At 51.2% G+C, this 24,608-nt stretch overlaps 1 protein-coding gene across 11 annotated transcripts in view; it reads right to left on the bottom strand.

Moving 5' to 3' along the window:
• Positions 1-24,608, bottom strand: part of Jakmip1 (janus kinase and microtubule interacting protein 1) — a 118,088-nt gene that overhangs the window by 34,982 nt on the left and 58,498 nt on the right. For all 11 annotated transcript variants that reach the window (XM_052199777.1, XM_052199780.1, XM_052199778.1 and 8 more), the window contains 6 exons: positions 19,836-20,330; positions 10,784-10,993; positions 9,725-9,844; positions 6,339-6,485; positions 5,529-5,669; positions 4,086-4,145 (listed from right to left, as the gene is read on the bottom strand). In XM_052199777.1, the coding sequence (XP_052055737.1) occupies positions 4,086-4,145; positions 5,529-5,669; positions 6,339-6,485; positions 9,725-9,844; positions 10,784-10,993; positions 19,836-20,330 (1,173 nt within the window). The remainder of the gene's footprint in view (positions 1-4,085; positions 4,146-5,528; positions 5,670-6,338; positions 6,486-9,724; positions 9,845-10,783; positions 10,994-19,835; positions 20,331-24,608) is intronic.

The following is a 24,608-nucleotide window of genomic DNA, read 5'->3' on the forward strand; positions in this document are numbered from 1 at the left end:
CAATCTTATTGTCTACCTGAATGGACTGATATAAACACCCAGGAAAATTAGTCAGGTATACCTCCAGAGACTATCAGACCACAGCCGTCAGGCTTCCGGTTTTGAGTAGCTGGTCATGAAGTGGCAGCAACTTGGAGATGCGGGCTCGCTGGAGGAAGCATGTCACTGAGGGGCTGTCTCTGGAACTTTATCTGCCCTGGTTCCTTCCTGTGTGCCTTTTCTCTGCTTCCTGTGAGCACGTGTGTCACATGCCCCTGCTACCATGATGCTCTGGGTCACTAGGGGCCCAGAATCAACAGGCTCAGCATGATTGACAGAGAACATAAGCCTACCCAAGCCCTTCCTCCCTTAAGTGGTTTCTGGCAGACACCTGGTCTCCATGGTAACAAGGGTAACTAATACAGGATCCTCAGAGTCTGGGGGCTTCCCTAGAGTCTGTGTATCAGGAATCAAGAGCAGGGATGGATCTGCAAGGCTTCTGAAATTTTTTATAAGTGTCAATGAATTCATTCAATGGTCTGTGCAGCCGGAGCACCTGGCAAAGGGACATGGTCCCTGGACACACACCACACAGACTAAACAGGGCCACTTACAGGGAGAGACAAAGAAACCACCAGTACCTCAGCTTATAGGAGGAGCCGGGGACGCACCAGGCCTGAAGGGCACCAAGGGGACATGGAAGAGTAAAATTATGCTCAGGCCCAAAGATCCCATCACCTGCCCACCCAGTCTGCACAGGGCTGGGATGAGAAGCAGGATCCCAGGATGAAACCAGCCTATACAAATCTAGAGAAAAAGAGGTGTTGGCGGCCCAGGAAACAGTAAGTGGGAAGCTACTTCCCACAGGCTGGGGGTGCAGATCCACTGCTGAAGGGCTCACCTGGCAGGCATAGAGGCCTGGGAATCTGTCGCAAACACTCCGTAAGACTGGGTTTGGTGGAACACATCTCTAACTCAGGAAGCGGGGCCGGAGGATACTCAACCACACATAGAGGCCAAAGCCAACTTGGCCTATGAGTAATCCTACTTTAAGAAAACAAAATCCATACAGCTTTCCCAAACCCAACCTTCCAGGGTTCCCACTAGCATATACACACACCTCTGCTTCTCTGAGTATGCAACGTCCTGAAAATGCATTTCTTGGGGGAGGCTATGCACCTAGTCAGTCAGCTGCTCTTTGGAGACAGGTGCAGCCCACCCTGACTCACTGCCAGCATGCTGTTAATGTGTTTCCCAAATCAGCAGATTTGGGGATCAGAACCAGTGGAAGACAGGCCCCTATCTGAGCCTGCTGGAAGCACAAGTACTTATAATTTCTGAGTTTTTCTGATTGGCAGGATGTTTTTAATAGACTTTATCAGTTACATATCCCTAATCCAGAATCCCAAACCTTAATTTTTTATTTGATACTGCAAACATTTTAAGTTTCAAAATTAGGGTTTGGGGTTAAGGCTTCACAGCCCATGCGTTCTTGAAGTAGTCCTACCTCACAACAGGTTTCTGGAGAGCCTCTGATTACGAACTGGTTTATGCCAAGCCTTTGAGGTGAACCGCCCAGCCGCCCACCCTTGGTAATTTAACTCCAGTCTTACAAGCACTGTTTCCCGAGGTCACAACCTGCTTCTGACAGCAGGGGGCGCTTTCTCTCCATTAGGCCAATGCTCCAACCGCTGAGATGGCAGCAGCCGGAACCATCCAGACTTTCTGCACAAAATTACTTTACTCTGGTGACATTTACCAGATCAAAGTGTCCCCAAGAAGGGAAAAGGGCAGGTAAATAATTGTACAGTCACCAGACGGAGTCAGTGGAATCAGCTCTAGGCTGTCCTGTGGAGTCATTCAGAGGCACAGACGGGTCCTGCAGCATTCCTCCTGACCACAGGAGGGAGCAAGCGAGCCCGCAGCGCTGAGCAACTGTATGGCCCACGCGTTCAGCAGATTATGAGGTGGTAAATATTCATATTTCTGATAACAGCGCATGGTTACGACAAACATTTCCAGTGCAATGCTGAATGAGAGGCAGTTCATTGCCAGATGAGTGTAGGGCAGACACTGGCCCTAGAGATGTGCCAGGGGGACATCACTTTCCCCTCCCTAGCTTTTCTAGGATTTGGTCCGCAGGTCTGTAAGCATGAACAAGCTGTGCTGGTCCACCTCCCAGCACTTTTTTTCTTGGTTGGTTGGTTGGTTGGTTTTGAGAGTTTTGTTTTGTTTTGCTTTGTTTTGTTTTGTTTTGAGAGGGTCTTTCTATGTAGCCCTGACTGAGGTGACTTGATACTTGCTATATGTGTAGACCAACCTGGTCTCACACCTCCTCCCTCCGCCACCAGAGTGCTAGGACTAAAGGTGTGCAGCATCCCACACAGCCTTCTGAGCATCTAAGATCCACACACAAAGACCTGCGCCTGGTTCAGCTCAGCCCGCTGGAGACAGTGAGACCGAGGCTAGACCCCGTCCATCCACTGCTCTCCTTCGCGGTGTCTCTAACTCTCCCCACACAGGTCTGCACTCTCTTGCCAGAACACCGTGATAGCCTCTGAGAGACATTGCTGTCTCCCGCAATTGAAAGAGCCAGGTTGCCTCTGAGGATGAATAGAGATGGTGGGGTGGCCACTAATTAATCCGAGCAACCATGATCTCAGACACTGACCTCAATGCTACCACAGGCTAGCCGGCGACCAGATATAGCTCAGAGACACACTTTACACGCTCTGCATTCAGACATTTACATCCACGTTAAAAAATTCTTGGATTTTATATAAAGGTATTATGACTAAATTGTGTCCCCTCAAAAGATATGATGAATCTGGCTGTGCTGCTGCAGAAATTGAATTCTTTGGGTCAGTGCAAAGGTAACTATGGACGGGGTACTGAAGGAGCACCTCGCGCTGATGTACTGTAGGCTCTGACCCCAGGAAGTCCGGTGTCCCTAAAGATGACAGTGCGACCCAGCAGTGGACTGGAGCTGGAGGAAACGGAAACGGAAGCCCTCCAGACGCCAGAGGGAAGAAGCCTGACCTCGCCAGCACCTAGAGCCCAGGCTTCTGGTCTCAAGAATTATAAATCACTAACTTTCTGTCATTCCAAGGGACCCGTTGTTGTTCAGACAGTCCCAGGAAAACAACAGGTAAGGATTTACACCTCCCTCACCTCTTGGCTTACTGTTGTAGGGACTCACATAGCTCAGGCTAGCCTTAAACTCACCAACTACCTGGGGCTAGTTTTGAACTCTAAATCTTCCCACTTCTTCCTGTCCAGGGCCAGGGCCACAGGCATTCTCCATCACTTGGAGGTGAAGACTTAATGCTTCCCTTTGAACAGTGGAATGGCTGACACCATTGGGCCACCTTGTGCCAACCAGGGTTCTGGGCCAGATAAGGCAGTTGTCCCCATCGCTACTTGCTGTCACCCCGACTCCACCAGGGAGTGCATCCTTGGCCATTTGTTATCACGCCTCCGCAGTTTTTCTTACACAGAAGTACTTCTCTACAACCGCCTCTATCCCTAGACGAAGCCGCCAGGGGCCAGTTCAGGAAGGAACAGAGGTCCGTCTCAGACAGGCGGCAAGGGACACTGACATGCAAACCACGGCTTCTTCTAAGCCTCCCTGCGGGCCTCTACCTCTCCCCAGCCAGGTCTGCACTCTCCTGCCAGAGTACCTAGACAGCCTCTAGGAGACAACAGTTACATTTTGCACAAAGAACTCCATTCTGCACCTCTCAACAAAGCACCTGAGATCCCAGAACACACCGTTAGGAGGCATAAAATAAGGCTGAGTGTCCTTCAAATCCCTCAGAAGGCCCGAGAATTCATGTTTTTAGTTTTGGACACGCATAACCCAAGGTCCAAACGCGGAATTCCATTAGTAAGTGTTTCATGAATAAATTACCATAACTGGGTCACGTTTCCGTGGCATAATGTATGTAGCCTTGAGACAGACAGAAGAGCCTTTCTTTCAACAGCTAACCCACAGCTGTGTCATAGTCACGTCTCCGGCTCTGAGCCTGTGACGGGTCCTGTGACCCTCCCATCCTGTAAGACTGGCTTGTCTCGAAGATTCATGACAGACGCTATGGCACACTCACCTTGGGGGGCTTCAGGCTCTTGCCTCGGTGCCTCTTGGAGCGCAGAAGGCGTTCTCTTTCCTGCAAGGAAGTACAGTCACCTATGAGCATCTGCAGCCGAGCCCCTACCACAGAGAACCACACAATTGAGACTCGGAGGTTCATTGCACCAACCTGCCTGCTTACCTCTCTATCTGTGTGGCCTAGTTCACATTGTAGGCCCCAACTGAGAGCCTGGTGACAAGGCCCTTGTCACCCACCCTGACAGGCCATCTCATCACAGGCAAACCTGGATTATTTGGGGGCTTAAAGCTGCAAGAGCCCAAGCAGGGTGGCCTCGCAGTGGTCCTGCCGGCCTCAGCAGGGTCTACCTGCAATAGCGGCAGGCAGTCAGAAGTTTCTGGCTTTGAGCTCGGACAGAGCCAGGGCGGAATTCCCCAGAACCCTTGTACTGGCTGGGTAACCATCTTATTTTCTCCAGTTGTGTCTTTCTTGCTGTGCAGGGCTAGGGGCTTCTTGCAGCATTGCTTGATTGGGGTCCTCTGCAGACAGGAGTGGCAGTGCTGGGGGTGGCACTGTGCCCAGATGGAGCCAGGGCCTCTGGCTCTCGGCACTCCTTCCCTTCCTTCCAGCGGGACAAAGCTGAGACTCTGCCCGCCCTTCCACCCACTGGATCCTAGCAGAGCTGCCGCCATGCTCCCCAGCCTACTTTGGCTTACGTTTCTTCTCATTCATTGTCTCTTTATTGACTGTGCCTTGTCCTTAGCTACATTATGTCATCTAGGTAATGAAGCCAAGATGGATGGCTGTATGGATAGTAGAAGAGGGGGGGGGCAGGGGAGGGAGGGGAAGACAGAGGACAGCACCGCTTCTCATGAGACCTGTCAAGGATGTGATCATGGCTTCCCACCCGTCAGAGTCCCGTGGATAGAACCGTCATGCACACACGGGTCCCATGAGGATCCCGAGCCGACTCTGCCTCTGAGATCCAACTGAAGCTCACTGTGGAGACCTGACCGCACTGCTGGGATAAGATACCCCCTCTCTGCTGCAGGTTCGCTCCCCCTACCTTCACATAACCACTCCTGAGCAGTCATGAAGCCCACAACAGCCTTAGCTGGTCCTTCAAACTCTGATCTGATGACAAAGCTGAGATTTGCAGACTCAAACTCCCTGTATGCAATAGCTAAATTAAAAAGTGAATCCCAGTTAATAATAACTCAAAGGCCCCTCAGAACAGATCCAGGCTGCCTCTTCACCAGGGCAAGCCAGGAGCCCACTGAAAAGCAGGTTGCCATGGAGACTGTTCCCAGGTAGCACTGATCTCATTTCAACCAAGCTGAGGCTGCTTCCTGGAGATCACAGGGGACCTAGTGCCAAAAGCTGTCAGGTCCCAGTCCCATCCTGATGCCACTCTTGACTCTGCCTCCTGGGGTGCCACCCTTGCCAAGAGTGACAACATACCAGAGAGAGGTCATCGATGACATGCTGCTGTTCCAGCACCTGCAGCCTCAGGAACTCTATTTCCTGCTCATCCCTGGTCAGACTGAGGTCATTCAGGGACGTGTGTCGCTTTAGTGAGGCCTGAGCAGACAGTTTTTCTTTCTGCAGCCAGAAGGAGAGAGGATGCTTAGGTGTGCTATAGTATGAAAGACAGCACTGCTGGGGGACTCAGGGGTGGGGACAGCAGACGCCTGGTCCCAAGATGGGGCATAAACGGCTGAAGGCTAAGGCTGAGCCAGAGGTGTGGTCAGTGATGCTCACAGGAACAGGATGGGGAGGCAGGGCATGGGGCAGGGGATGTTCTGAATGCTCCCTGAGAGCCAGAAAGCAAGACAGCCAGGGGGGACTCCCCACCACAGACTGCCCACACTTATACCTGGGCCCCCGTCTTCTAAGCTGTGAAGTGGGCACTCTAATCAACGGACTTGAAAGCATCTTACCAACCACCCAGAGCACAGACACCAGTCATCCTTGCTAGAGGAAAACCTGGCTCCATGCATAGCCCTTTCAGCAGTAACTGTTTCCAGCGGAGGCCGAGAAGCACCAGCCAGTTGTGGGCAATATGACCCATCCAGTGCCTAAGCCTGCCCACTGAGGGGATAAGACAGGCCCTCTGGCACTACACATGCAGACATGGGGAGAGCAGCAAGACCTGGGGAGGACCGAGACCACTGCTGAGGTAGCGAGGGGGTAAGTAAAGATCATGGAGCACAGAGTCTAGCCAGGCGGGAAGCTGGGCGGGGCCAGGGCGGAGCCAGGGCAGGGCCTCACCATCTCCACATTCTCACGCGTGAGGCTCTTGAGTTTCTCCTCCATCCTCTGGATGCTGTGCAGCAGGTCCTCATTCTTTTTGTTCATGCGTTTGTTCTTCTCCACCAGCGGCTTCAGCTGCACCTCCGTCTCCCGAGAGCGCTTCAGCTGCAGCAGGTACAGACACAGGTCAGGGGGCTGCACAGCCCCAAGGGTGGCCAAGCGCCACCATGGAGGCCAGCAGAGATTCAACATGGTCCCCCTTCAGAAGCATGACCCCCAGAGGTCGGCCCAGCCGGCCACCCAGTCTTTCCTGGCCCCTGTTCGGCAGGCCACAGGGAAACACCCTGAAGATGAGAGTCCTGCTCAGTCCTGGGCATGGAGGTGAGACTAGGCATTATAGCCTGGAGGGATTCGCCATGACCTCCGAGCACACCGCCCCCGCAGAGGTGGGGTGTCTTTCCAAGCTGCCATCTGTTCAGCCTTTGGAGATCCCTCTGGAAGTCTCTTAACCATTTGGTTTCACCTCAGTTCCCAGCATCTTGGAGTCGGGCAAGCTCTGTGCTCAGATCTACCTTCTAAAACAGCCCGTGGTTCTGAAGTGTGGTATAAGGGCCAGATCAGTGGGACAGTGACCAGTGAGAGGTCACAGCAGCCACCAGGGAAGAGAGGCAGTGTTCTCTATAGTTAAAAGCCAACACTTTTTTTTTTCTTTTTAAGTCCAGTAAGTGCAACTGCAGGGTTGGTCACAGTCCAGCCACACAGCTATGGTTTTCAGCCCATTTCCTCATCTATACCACTGAAGTAACAGCCTTATCAGCTTCAGACTCACTTTGAGCATCTGGCTTCCTGAAGTTCTTTCAATGGACCAAAAGTAAAAGCAACAGAAATGTCCCCATGTCAGCACCACAAAAGTGGCGGCCATATCCCCAAACCCTCAGAACTAGCTCTGACCTTCTCAGCTCACTCACTAAGACCCCCAACTACCGAGGAGGGTCACAGCCTCTATGTCGTACACCAGAATGTGAGCTAAGACATGGATGGTGTAGGTACTGAGACCTGCAAAGCCTGTGACGTCATACAGGCAACAATTAGGACAGTGTATAGGTCTGTTGCCAAGGCAACAGTCGCCATATACCCAGAATTCAATGGCCCACCTTTACCTGTAATTACGTCATCACCCGTATATAACTGGGCAGTGTTTCTCCCCCCTCCTTCTTTCTTCTCTCTCTTTCCTTCCTTCTTCCTGCCCGCTACCCCTTTCCCCATCTTAAATAAAGTCCCACGTGGAACTGTTTGGCCTGGTGTATCTCATTGCGGCCCGGCCCATGTCTCCACCGCATCCCCAGGCCCGCACGGCCTGCACGCACTGCGGGCAGACAGGTGACCTATGTCACAGAGTAGGCAGGCGGACCTTTGCGCAGAAAAATCAACAGATGGCCCTGTAGTCGCTGAGGGCACAGCCACAGTACGGGAACCAGGAACCCAGCAGAGGCTGACCCCAGCACCCACCCTCAATCTCCGTGCAAACTGAACACTCAGATGCTGTCTGTCAGATACTGAAGGCCTCTGTGACCTATGAGCCACTTCTAGAGTTCCACTCTTGCTCTCACCCCAGAAAGGATCACTATAGACCCTCAAATGTAAAGACAGGCGGGGCTTCTTGCATTATTTATAACAGTAAAGAAGCCAGGAGCAACCTGAATGGCCACCAGGCAGACCATAGCATGAGGTCCAAGACAACCGTGAAAAGACCACTGCTAACCAGTGGGAATGGCTGCACTGATACATCTATGTGAAAAGGACACTTCGCACAGCATTAAAAGAAAAGCCCACTTTGTAAGTGCAAAGTCAGACCAAATGCCCTCTGGGTGTGGATTTGTTTACTAGAGTGAAGTGTGTAGCTACCCAGGTCAGGAGCCACCGCCCCATGGCTGACTACGTCACTCTCTCTACCTGTAACTTGTTCAGGCGGCCCACGGGTGCTATACACATAAAATTACCATGTGGCTCATGAGTATTTATTCAGCTCATGAATATTTAAGCAAGAAGTAGAAACATAATGGGAATACAGTCTGACCGTAGCTGTACACTAGGAAGAAAGTAATTTTGTTTCTGCTAAACCTGTGAAGATATATTTCCCTTCACAGTTAAGATTAGAACGAACAAGATCATGAGGCTTTTTCCTAATGTTTTGTGTATTAACAATGGAAAACTAGCTTAGCTGGGGCCGGCAAGATGGCTCAGCAGGTAAAGAGGCTTGCTGCCAAGCATGATGACCTATGTCCCATTACCAAAGCCACAGTAGAAGCAGAGGGCCAAGTTCCCAAAGCTGATTTCTGCCCTCTACTAGTGTAATGTGGCACAGGAAGGAAAGAAGGGAGGAAGGGAGGAAGGGAGGAAGGAAGGAAGGGAAAAGGGAGGGAAGGAAGCAGGACAGAGGGAGGGATTGGGGGGGAGTTTTAAAAATAAAATTAGTTTAGCTGTTTCTATAGCAAAATTAACCATACTTGTGCAAATACTAGTTTTACAAAAGACTGATTTTAAACTAGTCTATGTTCATTACACACACACACACACACACACACTCAGAGAGAGAGAGAGAGAGAGAGAGAGATCTGAGACAGGATGTCACATAGCTCAGGCTGGCCTTACAACCTGAGAGAAGCTGAAGTCCAACCTGGAACTTCTGGTCACCTCTCAGATGCTGGGATTGAAGGCTGGGATTACATGTAATTTATAGGGGGCTGGGTATGAAAACCAGGGCTTCCTGCATGCCAGGCAAAGACTCTAGCAACTAAACTACCAGCATGCATGTTCGTCCTCTTTAAAAATAGAAATATATCAACTTTTATGCCAAGTAAATAAAGGAAAAAATAGCGCTATCCATAACCACAGCACCTAAAAGAACAGCTTTGCCTTTCCAAACCAGCCAGGGAGCCTGCTCGCACGCGGCTTCCAGCCTGCGGCTCAAGGTCGAGGAGTCTCCCTGTCGGCGACATCTGCTCCTCATCACTGTGCAGCATTGGTCGGAACCCCGCCCCATGCTCCTCATCACTGTGCAGCATTGGTCGGAACCCCGCCCCCCACAGACCCTGTGGGCGAAGCTTTGGGATCAAATGCCTGTGTTTGTTGTTACTTTCTGTTGCTGTTAATATTGCAAAACCCTGCAGAGCTCACCCTCTCCAGCACCCGCTCTCCTTGACTTCCCAACTGTTTTCTAAGAATGGATCCCTACAGAGGCAGTAAGCAGAGATTCCTTCCGTGAGGTTCACACACACACACACACACACACACACACACACACACACGCAAAGAGAACCAGGGGCCTCTCAGCATCCTCCGCCGCCCACCCCCTGGCCCTTGTCCCTTCCTCGAGTTCGGACGCCATGTGTCCCGGTGGTTACCAGTTCGTTCCTCTCATCCGCCAGCAGGGTGTTCCTGTCCTCCAGCTTCCGAATCACTGAATTCAGTTCAGCAATTTTAAGCTGAAATCGCCTCACGTCTCGCTCGTCCATATGTTGATCCTAAAAATAAAAACTCTGAAGAAGCTCAGATGATTCCATGGCGCCTATGAAGAAGACGCAGCAGGGACAGCCCTGTCTAGAGGACCAGGTGCTCAACAAGGAGGCCGACAGACAGACAGACACACCTGATCCATCCTCCTGGGGGTTGTGGGGACACTTCACCTCAACCTGCCCGAGACTGAAAACCTCAGTGTGATTCAAACGCCAGCCCAGGGGGCTGAAGCTAAAGCTCCCGCCCACGCTGCAAACTTATGAAGACCCACTGGGTGTCATTGTGGTTTCTAGACTATGCTAGGACATTTCTCCACAGCAGGCTGTCTCGCCCAACTCTGAAACATTGGCACCTAATGCATGTTCAGAACAGAGCATTCATGACATCCGATGAGGCAGAGAAGAAAGGGAGAGAGGGAGCGCAGGCTTGCTTCAACTGCTTGTGTTTGCTAAGGACCTGGTAGTTGCCACCCCCCAAGACACACACACACACACACACATACACACACACACACACACACACACACTTGCCCTGGCTCTTGGGAAACCCTGCTGGTTTCTGGGCCTATACCTTTGCCACTCTCTGATTTGCCCAGGGGCCTCCTTGTTGCAGAGCCCCATCTGCAGACCCTGCTCTCGGAGACCTCCATATATATTACAACTCCAGTCACAAACATCTTCTCGGTGCTGAGTGCTGGGCCTGGCACACCCTGAATCTCAGTCACTCCTCCCTCCTTCTCTTTGTCCTTCCCTCCCTCCCTCCCTCCCTCCCTTTCTTCCTCTCTGCCTCATCAGATGCCATGTGAATACTCTGGTGGGAAGGATCCAGGGAGGAAGGGAGTGTGGGAGGGTAGGAATGGCCAGAGAACTGAGTGGGACAGTGGTCAGCAGAGGAACGATAGAGCCAAGTGTTCTTCTTCACGACTAGCGGGAGACACTGTCCCTCACCTGTCCCCCCATGAGCTCCACCATGTCCCCAATGCCAGGAGGAAGCTCCCTCTTGGGGCTGCTGTGGTGGCGTTCCGCCTCCTTGGCCTGGACCAGCTGCTCATCCAGAGCTTCCTTCTGTAGCAGCAGCCGCTGGGTCTGTCCGGCCTGCACGCCGAGCTCCTTCTCCAGGGCCAGGATCACCCGCTCTTTTCCTTTGATCTCGTCCATCTGGTAGAGAAAAAAGGGGTGGCCATCAGGTGTGGGCTCAGGACCTGGGGGACAGTCCCTCCCAGACTCTGGACTGATGCTGGGGCTGGGTCCGCAGAACTGGGAGTGATCTGGGGTCGGGTAGCTGGAGTCTGCAGCACAGAACCTCTCATCTCACAGACACTGAAGTCTCAGCCCTAGGTCTGCGGATCTACAGAGTTATGGGCACTTCCCACTGCAGCTCAGCGTCCTAAGGCTCCCCTAACCCAACAGCTCCCTATTGGCCCCAAGCAGGCCAGCCCATCCTGCTTCATCTCAGATGCACTGCTTCCAGGGGTGGCTGTTCCTGCTGCCCACTCACTGTATCCTACACGCAACTGATGCAGAAATGCATGCCCCCCAATCCTAACTTCTCTCTGAATCCTGGAGTCACAGAACGACTAGCCACCCATACCCCACTTGGCCTCCAGTGGGCCTTCCCTCTCCAGGCGTGGAGAGCCCCCTCTTTGGGTACAGAGGGACACTTAACCCTTGCTTACTCCAGTCCAGTCAAGTCAAATCCAGCCTTCCCGAAGGCAGCACACCACACAGGGGACAGAGCTTAGCATGGCAGGCCAGACAGAACAGGGAACCACACTGAAAGAGGTTCTCAGAAGAACCCCAGACCATCCTTCAACTTATTCATGTGAAAACAACCAATAGGGAAGTATTTCTGTGAGGACACGGTCCTGGCTAGAGTGTCACCCAGAAGCTACACCTTCTCTAAGATCTCGGCATGTGTTGGGGGTTTTTGTTGTTGTTTTTATTATTTGTTTGTTTGTTTTTTAAAGACAGTTGTCACACAGCCATGGAACAAAGAACCATGGGCAACCCAGGAGCTAGGAAAGATGGAAAGGAGTCTTCAAAAGCACATGGTGCTGGTGACACCCTAGGCTTGGCATCCTAGGGCTCGCTCTGGAGCTAAGAGCCCTTAGTGAGCTCATAGCCCCATCCCAGGAGATCAAGGCTTTAAAGCTTTCGGGTCCAGTCACTGGGGAGTTTCTTGTCAATCACAGATAGAACCTGGGTTCTTACTAGCAGGTCATCAGCCTATAACCACCATCACTCCCAGCTCTACAAGGCATAGGCCTGTCTTCCCTTCAAAGTCCTATGGAATAGACCTGGTTCACCCACAAACCTGATCTCAGAGAGAGGCAAGAGAACTCTGGTGGGCCCTCCCAGCCCTTTTCTCCTCTCCACACTGCAATACTGGTTCTGGAAGGCAGATCCTCAGAATGTGCAAGGCAGTAGAAATCAGTTGGGGCAGCAACCTACCTCAGTCTTTAGAAACTCTGTGACCTCTACTGCTCTGCCTTTGGAAGGCTTGGAAGGTTCAAAAGTCAGAGGCAGAGGCCACTACTGCTACAGCCAGTCTTACTGTCATCCCCGGCACCTGTAATGGGGTGCGCAGCGTTCCCCAAATGCTATGCTAGCCTGCAGAGTCAGAGCACAGCTTCACTTGGACATCGGATTTGTGCAGATACAAAGATGACACCTACAGGTTAGGAGAGGCCACAAATCCAAGGGGTGGCGTCTTTGGAACAGGGCAGGGTCCAGACATGGGACGATGTGGGGGTGAAGGCAGAGCCCGAATGGAGTCAGCCGCACTACAAGGAGCATCAAGGACAGGTAGCTGCCACCAAAACCTGCAGAGATGAGGGCCTTCCCCAGAGCCTAGGGAGCATGACTCTGATGCTGCCTTGATTTTGGACTCCTATCCCCAAGAATAGTGAGAAATGCCACTGTGATGATGGAGAAGAGTCTGGGTGACGAGGTGGCTTGGGGTCTGGTCTGGATCAAGTTCTCAGGCAGCTTGCCTTACAGAGGGGACCTGGAGCATGAGGCCTTCTGCAGAGGGAGCCTGACATGCGAGCTAAAGAGCAGCCATAACAGGCCTGGAGATGGGCGAAGGGCACGGAAGAGCCAGCACAAAGGTCCCGAGCTCATTCGTTAAGTGCCATGTGTGCACTCGGTGACCCTCTCACTGGGGAAGCGGTAGATGCCACCATTGTCCCTTGGTGAGGGTCCCTGCTCTGCCTCCTGAGACCTTCCAGGTGCACAGCTCAAGGAAGGAGTCAAGGGCGATGGTGGCCTGTGTCTTTCACTAGATCTGTCACTAGTCTGAGTAGCCCAATCCAGCAGCATTCAGCTTCCCTCCAGCTTCTGCCGGAAACCAAATGTCACCGGGTTACATTTCCCATAGCCAACGCATTCCCTTTGTCTGGCAGTGTTGTCAATTAAAGGTGGGAAGGGGATCACATGGGCAAGGGAAGTCCTGACCCCAGGCCTTACTGCTCCCATATCCAGCTGGTTTTCTAGTAAGCAGAACCAGTCAATATCTGCATCTGCTTAACTTCCCACTGGTCCCCAGCCCAGGAGGAAGTCTATATGCCTGCACTTGGCAGGGGGGGGGGCACTTCCAGCAAAGTGTCTGGCTTCCTGGGACAGGCCTTGGGTAACTACCTATTGTGCAGGTTCAGGTTTTCCATCCAATAGACTGCTGCAGAGTCCAGACGAGAACAAGAAGTTACAAGCCGTCCTGCCCTTCACCAAACCTGTTACTTCCTGGCCCAGCCCTGCTGGTGAGGACGGTGACTTGTTCCTTCCTCCTCTGCCGGGTGCTTTAGATTCTTGATCGGTTCAGAATCCGTACAGAAGACAGCAGCGCTCTAGATCCACTTGTCAAAAACCCTGCTGTGTGTGAATTCCCTTCTTGTGTCACTTAACCTCTTGCTGGAGGTGTCCACTGAGTGCAGGAGGCTTCAGGCACTGGGCTCAGTCTGCACAGGGCGGTCAGTGCAGTTGTACCGAGAGCAACAGGCCTCGGGAGAGTCCCTGCATGGTGCATTTCTGTACAGCCAGCTACAACATGATCTCAGTCACCCCAAAACTTGCCAAGTGTTGCTCAGATATCTACAAGCCCTGTACAGGCCGGTCACTGCCTTAGATACCTTTGAATTGATGCACCCGCCCGAGGCAAGCAAGAAGACATTACCAAGCACCCGGGGTGCTCCTTTGGGCCCTTCCTCCCAGGCCCACCCTGCAGGCAGCTTCTGCTCTGTCCTCCAACGCCACCCTACTCTTTCCTCTTCTCCTGCGTGGTAGAGACACAGTCGCACCCTGGGGTGGTTTTGCCCTCGTGTTTGGGTTAACTTTTTTTCTCCTGGCACCTGTCTAGAGTCCACCCAAGTTCCTTTACACTCCAGAAATGTTTTTACACCATTCCTTTAACTGAATATGCCATGATTCGCATTATTACTCATTTCCTATTTGCATAGCAATTCTTCTTTGTCCTGCAGGGAAAGTGGGCCTTCTTGCTGAAGGCCTGACCTTCCTGTAGACGCTGTTTTGATGGGGCTGGTTTCTTGTGCTCAGGGAACTACAGATGTGATCTGTTTACTTCTGCCCCCTCTCTCCTACTTGTCACACCCGAACTTCTACCACCCTTTCTTCTTACGTCCTTAAGCATAAATTTCTGGTGCCTCAACTTATTTCTTCAATTAGCTTTCAGCTGAGCCTTTGTTTGTTTATTTGTTTGTTTGCTCTGGATTGAAGTCTCCTGCCCCAGGTAAGATGGGAGATTTATGGGAGTGTGAATCCATTCGTGGCCCAGGTCTCACCCATTCCTGAGTCGGACATCTTCTTCCCTGTGTTGAGCACACAATAGTGCCTTATTTAAGCAATTACTCGAGATTTAAATAGATTTAAACAGATAAACCCCAGTGCATCTCCCTAGGCACTCTTCCCTTTCCTGCCTCAACAACTTTCAGGCCAGCTGAGCTCCTATTCTTTGGAGAATATGTGGCTCACTCTCCCCTTTCCAGAGAGTGCCGTGGCTAGGTCTGGACTCCCACGCCAGCAGACTTGTTCTGACTGCTTTGCTTCACAACGCCCCCCATGTGTGGGACACGGGCTTTCCAGTGATTTCTTAGACTACTGGTCTTTTGAACTGAGCTGCTCTGGCGACTGTCGGAGGTATCTTGGCTATAAATATGTCATAGTAGAAACAATTCCTTACAGACATCGCGCTGCCCCAGTGCTGTTTGCTTAAACAACATCCTTTCCCTACTGTACCACAGAGATAGCCACTCCTAAGTAAAGTGATCCCATATCTATAGGTCTCTCTTTAGACCCTTCTGCTCCTACTTGTCTAGCAAGCAGGGAGTACACACACACACACACACACACACACACACACACACTTGAACAAATACACACCCTTGACATTCCAACCCCTTTAAATGTTTAGTACTAACCTAGAATCTGCTTGCTGTCGTCCGTGCTACACAGTGATACCCTCCAAACACACACACTATCTTCATACGTCTGCTGTGTCTGTTCACGAAAGTTCATCACAGCCCCGCTTGACCCCTGACATCCCCACGTCACTGACCCCTCCCTGAATTTCCAGCCACTCCTCCTAGTAGCATACAATTCTGCCCTAATAAAACCATCTTGGGACCTCATGGGGGAGCTAGAACACATAGGCATGGGGGTGCTTTGAGAGTGTCTCCATCTGCACAGGCATGGAGAAGCCACCCTCCACGCTGGGAACAAACCCTCCAGTGCAGCTGTATTACGGTCACTCACACTCTTGCCATGACCCAAACGCATTGGTTCCCCTGGGTGAACTCTGGGGAATCAAACTGATCTGTCTGTCATTGGGAATATAAGGACAAGCTAAGACAATGTTTAGTCATCCCCACATCCCCCCACATCTCCCACTAACACCCCCCCACCCCACACCCCACACCCCACCCCCCACCCCCACACGCACACGCACACACGCACACACACACCCCAGAGGGAAATTCTCACAATAGTACAATGAAAACAAGCAGCTTGGCTTCCAGCTGCATTTCCCTTCCTGGACATTCTCGTCGCTGCACACTGCTGACCTGGCCCTCCCTTACCCCTTCCAGCAGGGCTTCTAGCCTGGCAGAGCTCCTACGAGTCTTGCCTGACAACTGTTCCCGGAGCCTCTCTTCCTGCTTCTTAAAAGTTTTCTCCCTTCCTGCTGTCCACTGCTAGTACACAGAAACGAAAGTTATTTTGTGTCCACTTTGTATCAGAGCTTGGACAAACATGTTTGTTAGTTCTGAGAAGTCATGAGATTGGTGACCTTGTAGGAGAGGCTGGGGCCACTGTGTGCCTCCCTTCTTCCAGTCTGTGCCAAGCACTGTTTGAGGACATGGCTCTGAGGATGCCATCTTGGGAGCAGAGATTGGGACTCGTCAGACACAGAACCCAGCGGTACCTTGGCTTTCTCATTTCGAGAACCACCATTACCCAGTCTGTGCTAAAAAACAGACTGGAGCAACTGGGACAGACCCTGGACCCTGCAGCATCTCGCATCATTTGCATATAATTAGGCTCCCCATCATCCAACCTTTAGAACTTACTTCTTCCAGGTCTTCTGTATACTGCTCCCCACCCCCCCACCCCCACCACCTCCACCCCCCCACCCCCACCACCTCCACTCCCCCCACCCCCCGCTACTGCAAAGAGGTGGTAAGGGCCACTCTGGCTTGGTACTGAACTTCACTGGAAAACCTTAACTGGTCCATCATTATGACAAACATTGTTAGATTTCCAAAATAACAATTTATCAAATTAGAGCTGCTACATTTTTTAATCCAGACATGCTAAGTGTGTGCCAGTAAGTTCAATTTTAAATTACTTTGAATGCATCAACAAAAATGGCCACATGAGGTTTAATCCTTTATTACACTGTGAGATTAAAGTCTACACAGGTTGTTCGTGTGGTGGCCTCTATGAGTGGATTCTATATGAGTCTGAGGCCAGCTTGGTGTCTACATAGCAAGCTCCAGGCCAGTCAAGGCTACAAAGTGAAACCATCTCAAAACACCATAGATAGATAGATAGATAGATAGATAGATAGATAGATAGATAGACAGATAGATAGATAGATAGATGATAGATAGATAGATATAGAGAGATAGACAGGTAGACAGAGACACAGATGGATGGATGGATGGATGGATGGATGGATGGATAGATAGATAGATAGATAGATAGAGATAGAGAGATAGACAGGTAGACAGAGACACGGATGGATGGATGGATGGATGGATGGATGGATGGATGGATGGATGGATGGGTGGATAGATGGGTAGATAGACAGACAGATTAAATAAAACACTCTGATTTTAAATCAGTAAATATTAAGCAGATCTTTACATTTTCATAGTTAATTTAACCTGGTTCACGATTTATTAGCCTTCCCATAGAGCCCCAGTTAATACTTAATTAGCATTCTTACAACTAAGTTCTTAAGAGAGAATGCTCCCTCCCTAGTTCTTCCCTCATCACTGCTTTGGAATCTGGCTTGTGTTGTTGGCATAAGGACTTTAAATACCTTTCTACTTCCTGGATGCATTTTCATCTGTGTGGGCTAATCCTCTACTTGACAGGATTAAAATCACCTAGGAGGCACACCTCTGGATGGGTTAATTAAGGCAGGACTCCCTGCCCACAGTCATGGTGGCCAGCGGTGATACCCTGATGGAGATCCTGGGCCGAGTAAACCCAAGGCACAGGAGCACTGGTGTTCTTTTTCTCCTTGTTTTCAAAAACTGTGAATGCAGTATGGGCAGCTGCTTCCTGCTCCTATCACCAGGCCTTCCTCACCAGGATGGACTGCACCCTCAAACTGAGAGACAAAAGGAGTCCTTCCTTCCTCAAGAGGCTTCTTGTCAGGTGCCAGGTGACAGCACCCAGCCTCGTGCTAATGCAGTAAGGATTTGTTAGTTCATTCCCGGGAAGGCGCCAGGCCTAGGCTCTTCTTGCGTGTGGAAGTACTGTGAGCTATAGGCTCAACTCCCTGCATGGCTATGGGACATTCTATCCGACGGTGTTGACCATGATGGGTTGGCTGCCACTTCCTCTAAGTACACACTGACTGTTGAGCTACACCATCCAGAGTGTTTTCAATGTCAGTGTCCCTTTCTCCTGTGACTTACCCCCCAAGCCCCGTTGACTTAAAGCCTCTGTCCCCTTCATACACATATTGTGAACACTGTATCAACTTACCAATTTTAATTCATTTCTGAACTGGATTTCTTTATTGGTTTTTATCTTCAGCAATTCTTGCTCTTTATGGTTTTTCCTTGCTCTATTTTCTGGGAGGTGAAACTTTAATATTTATTACTATGATTATCATTGTGGGTTTATGGGACAATTGGGTTTGAGTATGGGAAGCCATGTGCCGTGGTATGACGTCATCAGTTCTTGCCTCGCACCAGGGGTTCCCTGGGATCTCAGTCCATTAGGCTGACACAGCAAGTGACTTACCCACTGAGCCACCTTGCCCGACCCCTTCCTGGGAAGTCAACTGTTTGTCTCCTGACAAGGCAGCTCAAAAGATGGCTGATTCCAGTACATGCTTCGCTCTGTGGACTGAGACTCCCCACAGTCTGAAGCACAGATGACTTTTGATTAAAGTGCACAATGTCACCTCCCAAGGAGCAGCACTGTGGGCTGCCTGGGTGGGTCTTCTCCCACTCCAGTTAGGGGTCTGCCTCCTCCTCCTAATTTAGGCTTTCCAACCAAACCCTTCACTGGTAAGTGCTGCTCCTGTTTATGGTCAGTGTGACCTCTTGACTTAGGTCCTTCACATCTGTGTCACCAGGCTGGCCACAGTGTGCACGTGGTACATCACCTAACTCAGCCCCCCCACCTCAGCACTGGCTCTCCTAAAAATCACCGCTTCGTGCAGTCTGAGAATCGAAGCTAGCTAAGTTGTTAGCACGCTGTGCCACCCTGCTGCAGGCTGCCCAGGGTCTTGAGGGGCACACAGCTGTTTGTCACAGTCCTGTATGTGTACAGAGCCCTGTCTCCTGTATCTCCTAGGACTGTGGAAGGTGACGCCATGACCTGCAGGCCCTCACTGACCTTCCACATGCCTTCAGTGACTAAGAAGAATATAACCAGTCTATGGCCATACCACACTGAAGGTCTGATCTCAGAAGCTAAGCAGGGTTGGGCCTGGTCAGTACATGAATGAGAGAAGAGTATTACCAGGGTAAGCTAGCCCAGTTTAAGGAATACTCCTTCCTGTCACCGATGACACCCACTCACGTCCTTTTTTTTTTTTTTTTTTTTTTGGTTTTTTGAGACAGGGTTTCTCTGTGTGGTCCTGGCTGTCCTGGAACTCACTCTGTAGACCAAGCTGGCCTTGAACTCAGAAATCCGCCAGCCTCTGCCTCCCAAGTACTGGGATTACAGGCATGTGCCACCACACCCAGCCACTCAAGTCTTAATTGAAACCTCCACCTGCTCAGACAGAGAACATAGGCTAGGGCTGATGGTGATTGGAACTGGGAAGCTCTCCTTCCCTCAGGAATGGGGATCAAATAAACTTAAGAGCTCTCATCCCACTCCCACTTTTTAAATTCTGATTTTTTTAATTTATTTTTTACTTTTATTTTTATTTACTTACTTACTTGGCACTTTACACTTCCCCCCAATGTTGAGTCCTGGGTCTCACCCAAATGTAAACGCCACTCCAGTCCAAGAGGATGAAGGGTTGTATCTCCTGCCTTTCCTCTGCAGCCGAGGTCCTCTCTTACAGCACCTCAGGCCCCATCCACAAGCCCCACATAGAGATGAGAAAACTGCTCCTGACGATTTACAAATCTTCCCAGAACCAAACCCTAGGGGAAACCTGCCATGCTGAACCTACTACCACCCTGGGACAGCCAGGACTTTGCGCACGCCCCTGTACCTCCAACAGTACCTGCCAGGAGCACATAGAGACCATGTGCCTGAGGGAAGGAGTGCTGTGGGGAGAGACTCCACGTACCAGTCTGCGGATGTCACGTTCGCACTCCCGCTTGATGCGGTGCACCTCATCCTGGTGCGCCTGGTACGCAGCGCGCAGGTCGGCGGCTTTGGCCTTGTCCGCCTGCATGCAGTTGCTGAGTGCCTCTTCCGCCTGTTTGCGCGCAGCCTTCAGCTCCAGGATCTCCTGCTGCAGCCGCTGGCGCTCGCCATCAAAGGTCCTGCGCGCCTCCTCGCGCGCGTCGGCCAGCAATGCTGTCTTGACTTTGTCTGCAGCGCCATCGCGCAGCACGTTCAGCGTGGCCTGCAGCCGCTGCAGCTCACCTTCCTTGATCTTGGCGGTCCGCGCTGCCTCCTGCTCGTGCTGCCGGATGAGCGCCTCGCGCAGCGCCTGCAGTTCTTTCGTCTTCTCCTCGTGCAGCTTGGCCTTGAGTTCCGAGATGTAGGCTGTGTGGCGACGCTGCTCCTGCTCGCGCTCCAGCTTGGCCTCCTGCAGACGCTCCCGCAGCTTCCCCACCTGCGGCCGGAACAGTGGCCAGGGTTAGGGTCAGATCCCCCAGGGGTAGCCTCAGCTCCATACTCTTCCTGTCTCCACCCTCTAGTTCCCCTGCAGGCCACACCCACAGCTCCGCAGTCCACCCCAACCCCAATCCCATCTCCCTTCCCATAGTATTTTATGATTTTCTCTGGAGAGACAAACCTCGACGTTTCGGTCCTGAACTGTATGAGGAAGGACAAGAAACTAAAGACAGACCAGAAGTCAAGGGAGATTCTAAACGGTTAAGCATTTTTTAGTGCCCATGGGCAGGGAACTTGAGTCAGTGATGGCCGGCACCACTGTCACCTTGTGCCAGAGGGCCTAGCAGACCTGTATGAAATTAGATGGAAAATAGCTGCCCTGGGGTAGATGCATGAGACCAGTATCTCCTGGCATCACATGCAGCCACAGAAACAACGCAAGGTTGCCATCCACCACTGGTCACCTCCTCCAGAGCTGGAACTGGAGCTCTCCTAGTGAATTTAGCGCCAGGCCATCGAGACTCAAATAGTCCACAGAAGCCTCAAGGACAGCACCGACCAAACACAAGAGCACTGCAGCTGAGCTGGGTCCTGCCCCAGCCAACTGCCTCAGACAGCTGATGTTACGGCCTCACTGTCAATCTGACAAGGTTTAGAATTATCTCCGAGATGGTGAGGATATGACTAGATATGACTGTGAGAGCGTTTCCAGAGAGAAATGAGGGGAGAAGACTTTCTTGCCCTGGAGAGGACCCAGGAGCTGGGAGGGGAAGTGCTTTCCAAGGTTCAGCTGTCCAGGCACTGAAGCTACAGTAGTCATGGCTCCAGGTCTACTCGAACTGGCAGCAGACCTTGGCGTCATCCATGTGGTCTTACAGGGATGCAGAATACAAGAGTAACAGGGTTTTTACTGGAAAAAAAAATTTAAAGGAAGTCTGGGAAGCCAGGCAATGCATAGCAAGGCAAGAGTCCCTTCAAGGAACTGCTGTCTTAGTCAGGGTGTTACTGCGGTGAACAGACACCATGACCAAGGCAAGTCTTAATAAAGAACATTTCATTGGGGCTGGCTTACGGGTTCAGAGATTCAGTCCATTATCATCAAGGTAGGAATACGGCAGCACCCAGGCAGGCATGGTGCAGGCAGAGCTGAGAGTTCTACATCTTCATCTGAAGGTTGCTAGTGGAAGACTGGCTTCCAGGAGGCTTCCAGGTGAGGGTCTTAAAGTCCACGCCCACAGCGTCACTCCTACTCCAACAAGGCCACACCTCCTAATAGTGCCACTCCCTGGGCCAAGCAGAGTCAAACCAGCACAACCACTATGTGTACAACATGTGATGCTTAAGGCACAATACAGACATCAGGATGCCTGAGGTGCCAGGAATGAGAAACATCTGAGAAAGGCTGCAGGCGACAAGGGAAGCCAACTGGGGACACAGCTCCTGGGCGTGGGGCTGCTCAAGGCTCTCGGAGCTCACACTGAGACACCCTCCGAGTGCTAGGTGTGGAGCTCCAGGCCTTCCCGTGGGCCTGCAGGGGTTCAGTCTGCACTGCGTTGTCCCCATGGCTCCTTTCATGGCTCTGGCCCATTATGTTTAGGAAGCATCTAGGTAATTGTTCATGGCTAAGAGATTGATTGCCGTTAAGCTCACACAGAGACTTTGAATGTGGACCTTTAAACAGTATTGGAGACTCAGACATAGACTGAACACATTTTTGCATCATGAGATGGATGTGGATGAGCTTTGGTCGGGGGGCAGGACGGAATGCTGTGGTCTAAAAGGAAGTGTCTTCATGTCAAACTGACAAAGGGTAGACTTCGCCATCAACTTGACTAAGGTTTAGACTCACCCTGGAGATGAGGATTCTTGGAGTTGTCTGTAAGGATGTCTGTGGAGAGGATTACCTAGGGGGGAAGGACCCGCCCTGCAGCTGGAGGGCACCATTCTATGGGCAGGGGGCCCAGATGGAATAAGCCGGAAAGGAGGACTCCAGCTAGGCAAGGACTCCAGTGTGCCTCCTTCTTCAGCTTCCCTGACGAAAACTGTTGGTTCTGCTTGGCCACACCTCCCCGGCCATGACGGATGAGTCCTTTACAAAGGTGGGTCAGAATAAACATGTCCTCCATATAGCTTTCCACTCCTAGGCTGTTTATGTCAGAATCTTTGTTGTCCCACCAGCAAGAAAAGTAACGATCACACAGGTGTCAGCCTTGGGGCTTTGTGAACTGTAGAGGTCCTGACTCACCCTGCAGCTGTCTCACTAGAGGTAGGCACTTCCCTCACACAAGAAAGCTTGTTACTGAGGCAGTGCAAAGCCAGTAACTGGACCTTGGTTGAACTGGAGTGGTATTGTGATTAGTAGAAATTAATAATAGCACATTTGCATGCCACTCTCTGCCACACCCCACTCCAGGACACAACCGGGCTGTACCCTCCCTTTTAGACCTAGGGGGACACCCTCTCCTGTGCTGCCTCCTGGTGTTGTAAGAGGTTCTCCTGAGAAGTCTTGTCTACCATGAGCTTCACCATTGGTAAGGGAGGCAGGCTGAGCAGGTAAGGGTGGTTGGTAGCAGAGGCGGTGACAGCTGCTGCCTTGGTGGTAGGGGCAGCACCATCATCACGAAGCCAGGGCAGTCACAGAGAGTGACCCAGGCAAAGACAGCCTGGAGCAGAGGCAGGTCTCAGTGACTAAACAGGCAAAGCCCTGTGCAGACCACTGGGGGTGATGTGGAGGAGACAGCAGCCAGGAGATGGCCAGGCAGATATATCCACAAGTCCCAGCACTGAGAGGCAACCTAGTAGTAGGAGACTTTTGCAGCCGGTCTTTGCTACTTTGTGGGTTCTGTTCCCTTCCCTTTATCCCCCTGGCTTTACCCCATTATCGCTAGATAGGAGAGAAAGAACAATAGAAAAGGGAGGGAAGGCTGGGCAGTGATGGAGCATGCCTTTAGTCCCATCACTTGGGAGGCAGAGGCAGGTGGATTTCTGAGTTCGAGGTCAACCTGGTCTACAGAGTAAGTTCCAGGATAGCCAGGGCTATACAGAGAAACCCTGTCTCGAAAAACCAAAAAAGAAAAGAAAAAGAAAAAGGAGAGAGGGAGGGGTGGAGAGAGAGAGGGAGGGAGGTGGGGTCTGAGGTTCTTGTTCCTTCTTCGCATGTAGCTGGTCTTTGCTCTTTGTGGGTTCTCCTTTTTCCTACCCTTTATCCACCTAGTTTCACACCCCTCCCCATCACTAGACAAAAGAGAAAGAAAGGTAGAGGGAGAAAGAGAGAGAGCCAAACAATTTTTTTCTTCTTGTTTTTCCTTTGAGCACCATGACTAACAAACCACAACCAACCCCCCTGAGCCACAAATAACCACCCAACCCGACTATCGGGTCACTAGCATTGCTATACCCTCTGAAAAAAATCCCAGAATTCCAAATGTCACACAACTGCAGAAACTATCTGCAGCTAGGTGAAACCTTGCTTCTACTAGAGCATGAGGCAAATCATAATCAGTTCCAGATCCCCACACCTGGGATTAAGACAACATAGTCTTATAATATTTCTGAGAATTTTTTTTAAGAAACCAAAAGTCCAGGGCTAGAGGGATGGCTTAGTGGTTAAAAACACTGAGTGTTCTTCCAGAGGTCCTGAGTTCAATTCCCAGCACCCACGTGGTGGCTAATTCCTTCTTCTAGTGTGTCTAAAGACAGAGCACTCGTGTGTGTGTGTGTTTGTGTGTGTGTGTGTGTGCGTGTTTGTGTGTATGTGAGTGTGTGTTTGTGTGTGTGTGTGTGTGTGTGTGTATAAAATAAGAGAAACCACCATTTCAGAATTCTCACTACAGACTCCACAGGTCTGTATTCCACAGTATAGCACCTGCTAGATCAGGTATGGGGGCTCAGTTATGTCTCACAAAACAGACTAGCTAAAGCGTTAAATACTTGGGTCTTAGGATGGCACTAAGAGGACCTGTAATGAGTGGATTGGTATAAAATCAGCACATTTTATTGGGTCCAAATCCTTTCTGTGATGGTTAGGATTAACTACCAACCAGGTAGATGTTAGAATCAGGTGCAAGATGGGTCTCTGGGCATGTCTTGGGGGATTACCTTAATTACATTAAGTGATATGGGAAGACCCTTCTGTAGTGGGGAACATGCTGACCAGGCTGTCCAGGGCTCCACAGCAATGGAGAAAGCAAGCTGAGCTTTGGCTCATACTAACTGCTCTGAGCTTCTGATTGTGAAGGCGATGTGACGAGCTCTCCCAGAATCCATCCTGCAGCTG

The sequence above is a fragment of the Apodemus sylvaticus genome, chromosome 11 (assembly GCF_947179515.1).
Source record: "Apodemus sylvaticus chromosome 11, mApoSyl1.1, whole genome shotgun sequence".
NCBI classification, from domain to species: domain Eukaryota; kingdom Metazoa; phylum Chordata; class Mammalia; order Rodentia; family Muridae; genus Apodemus; species Apodemus sylvaticus.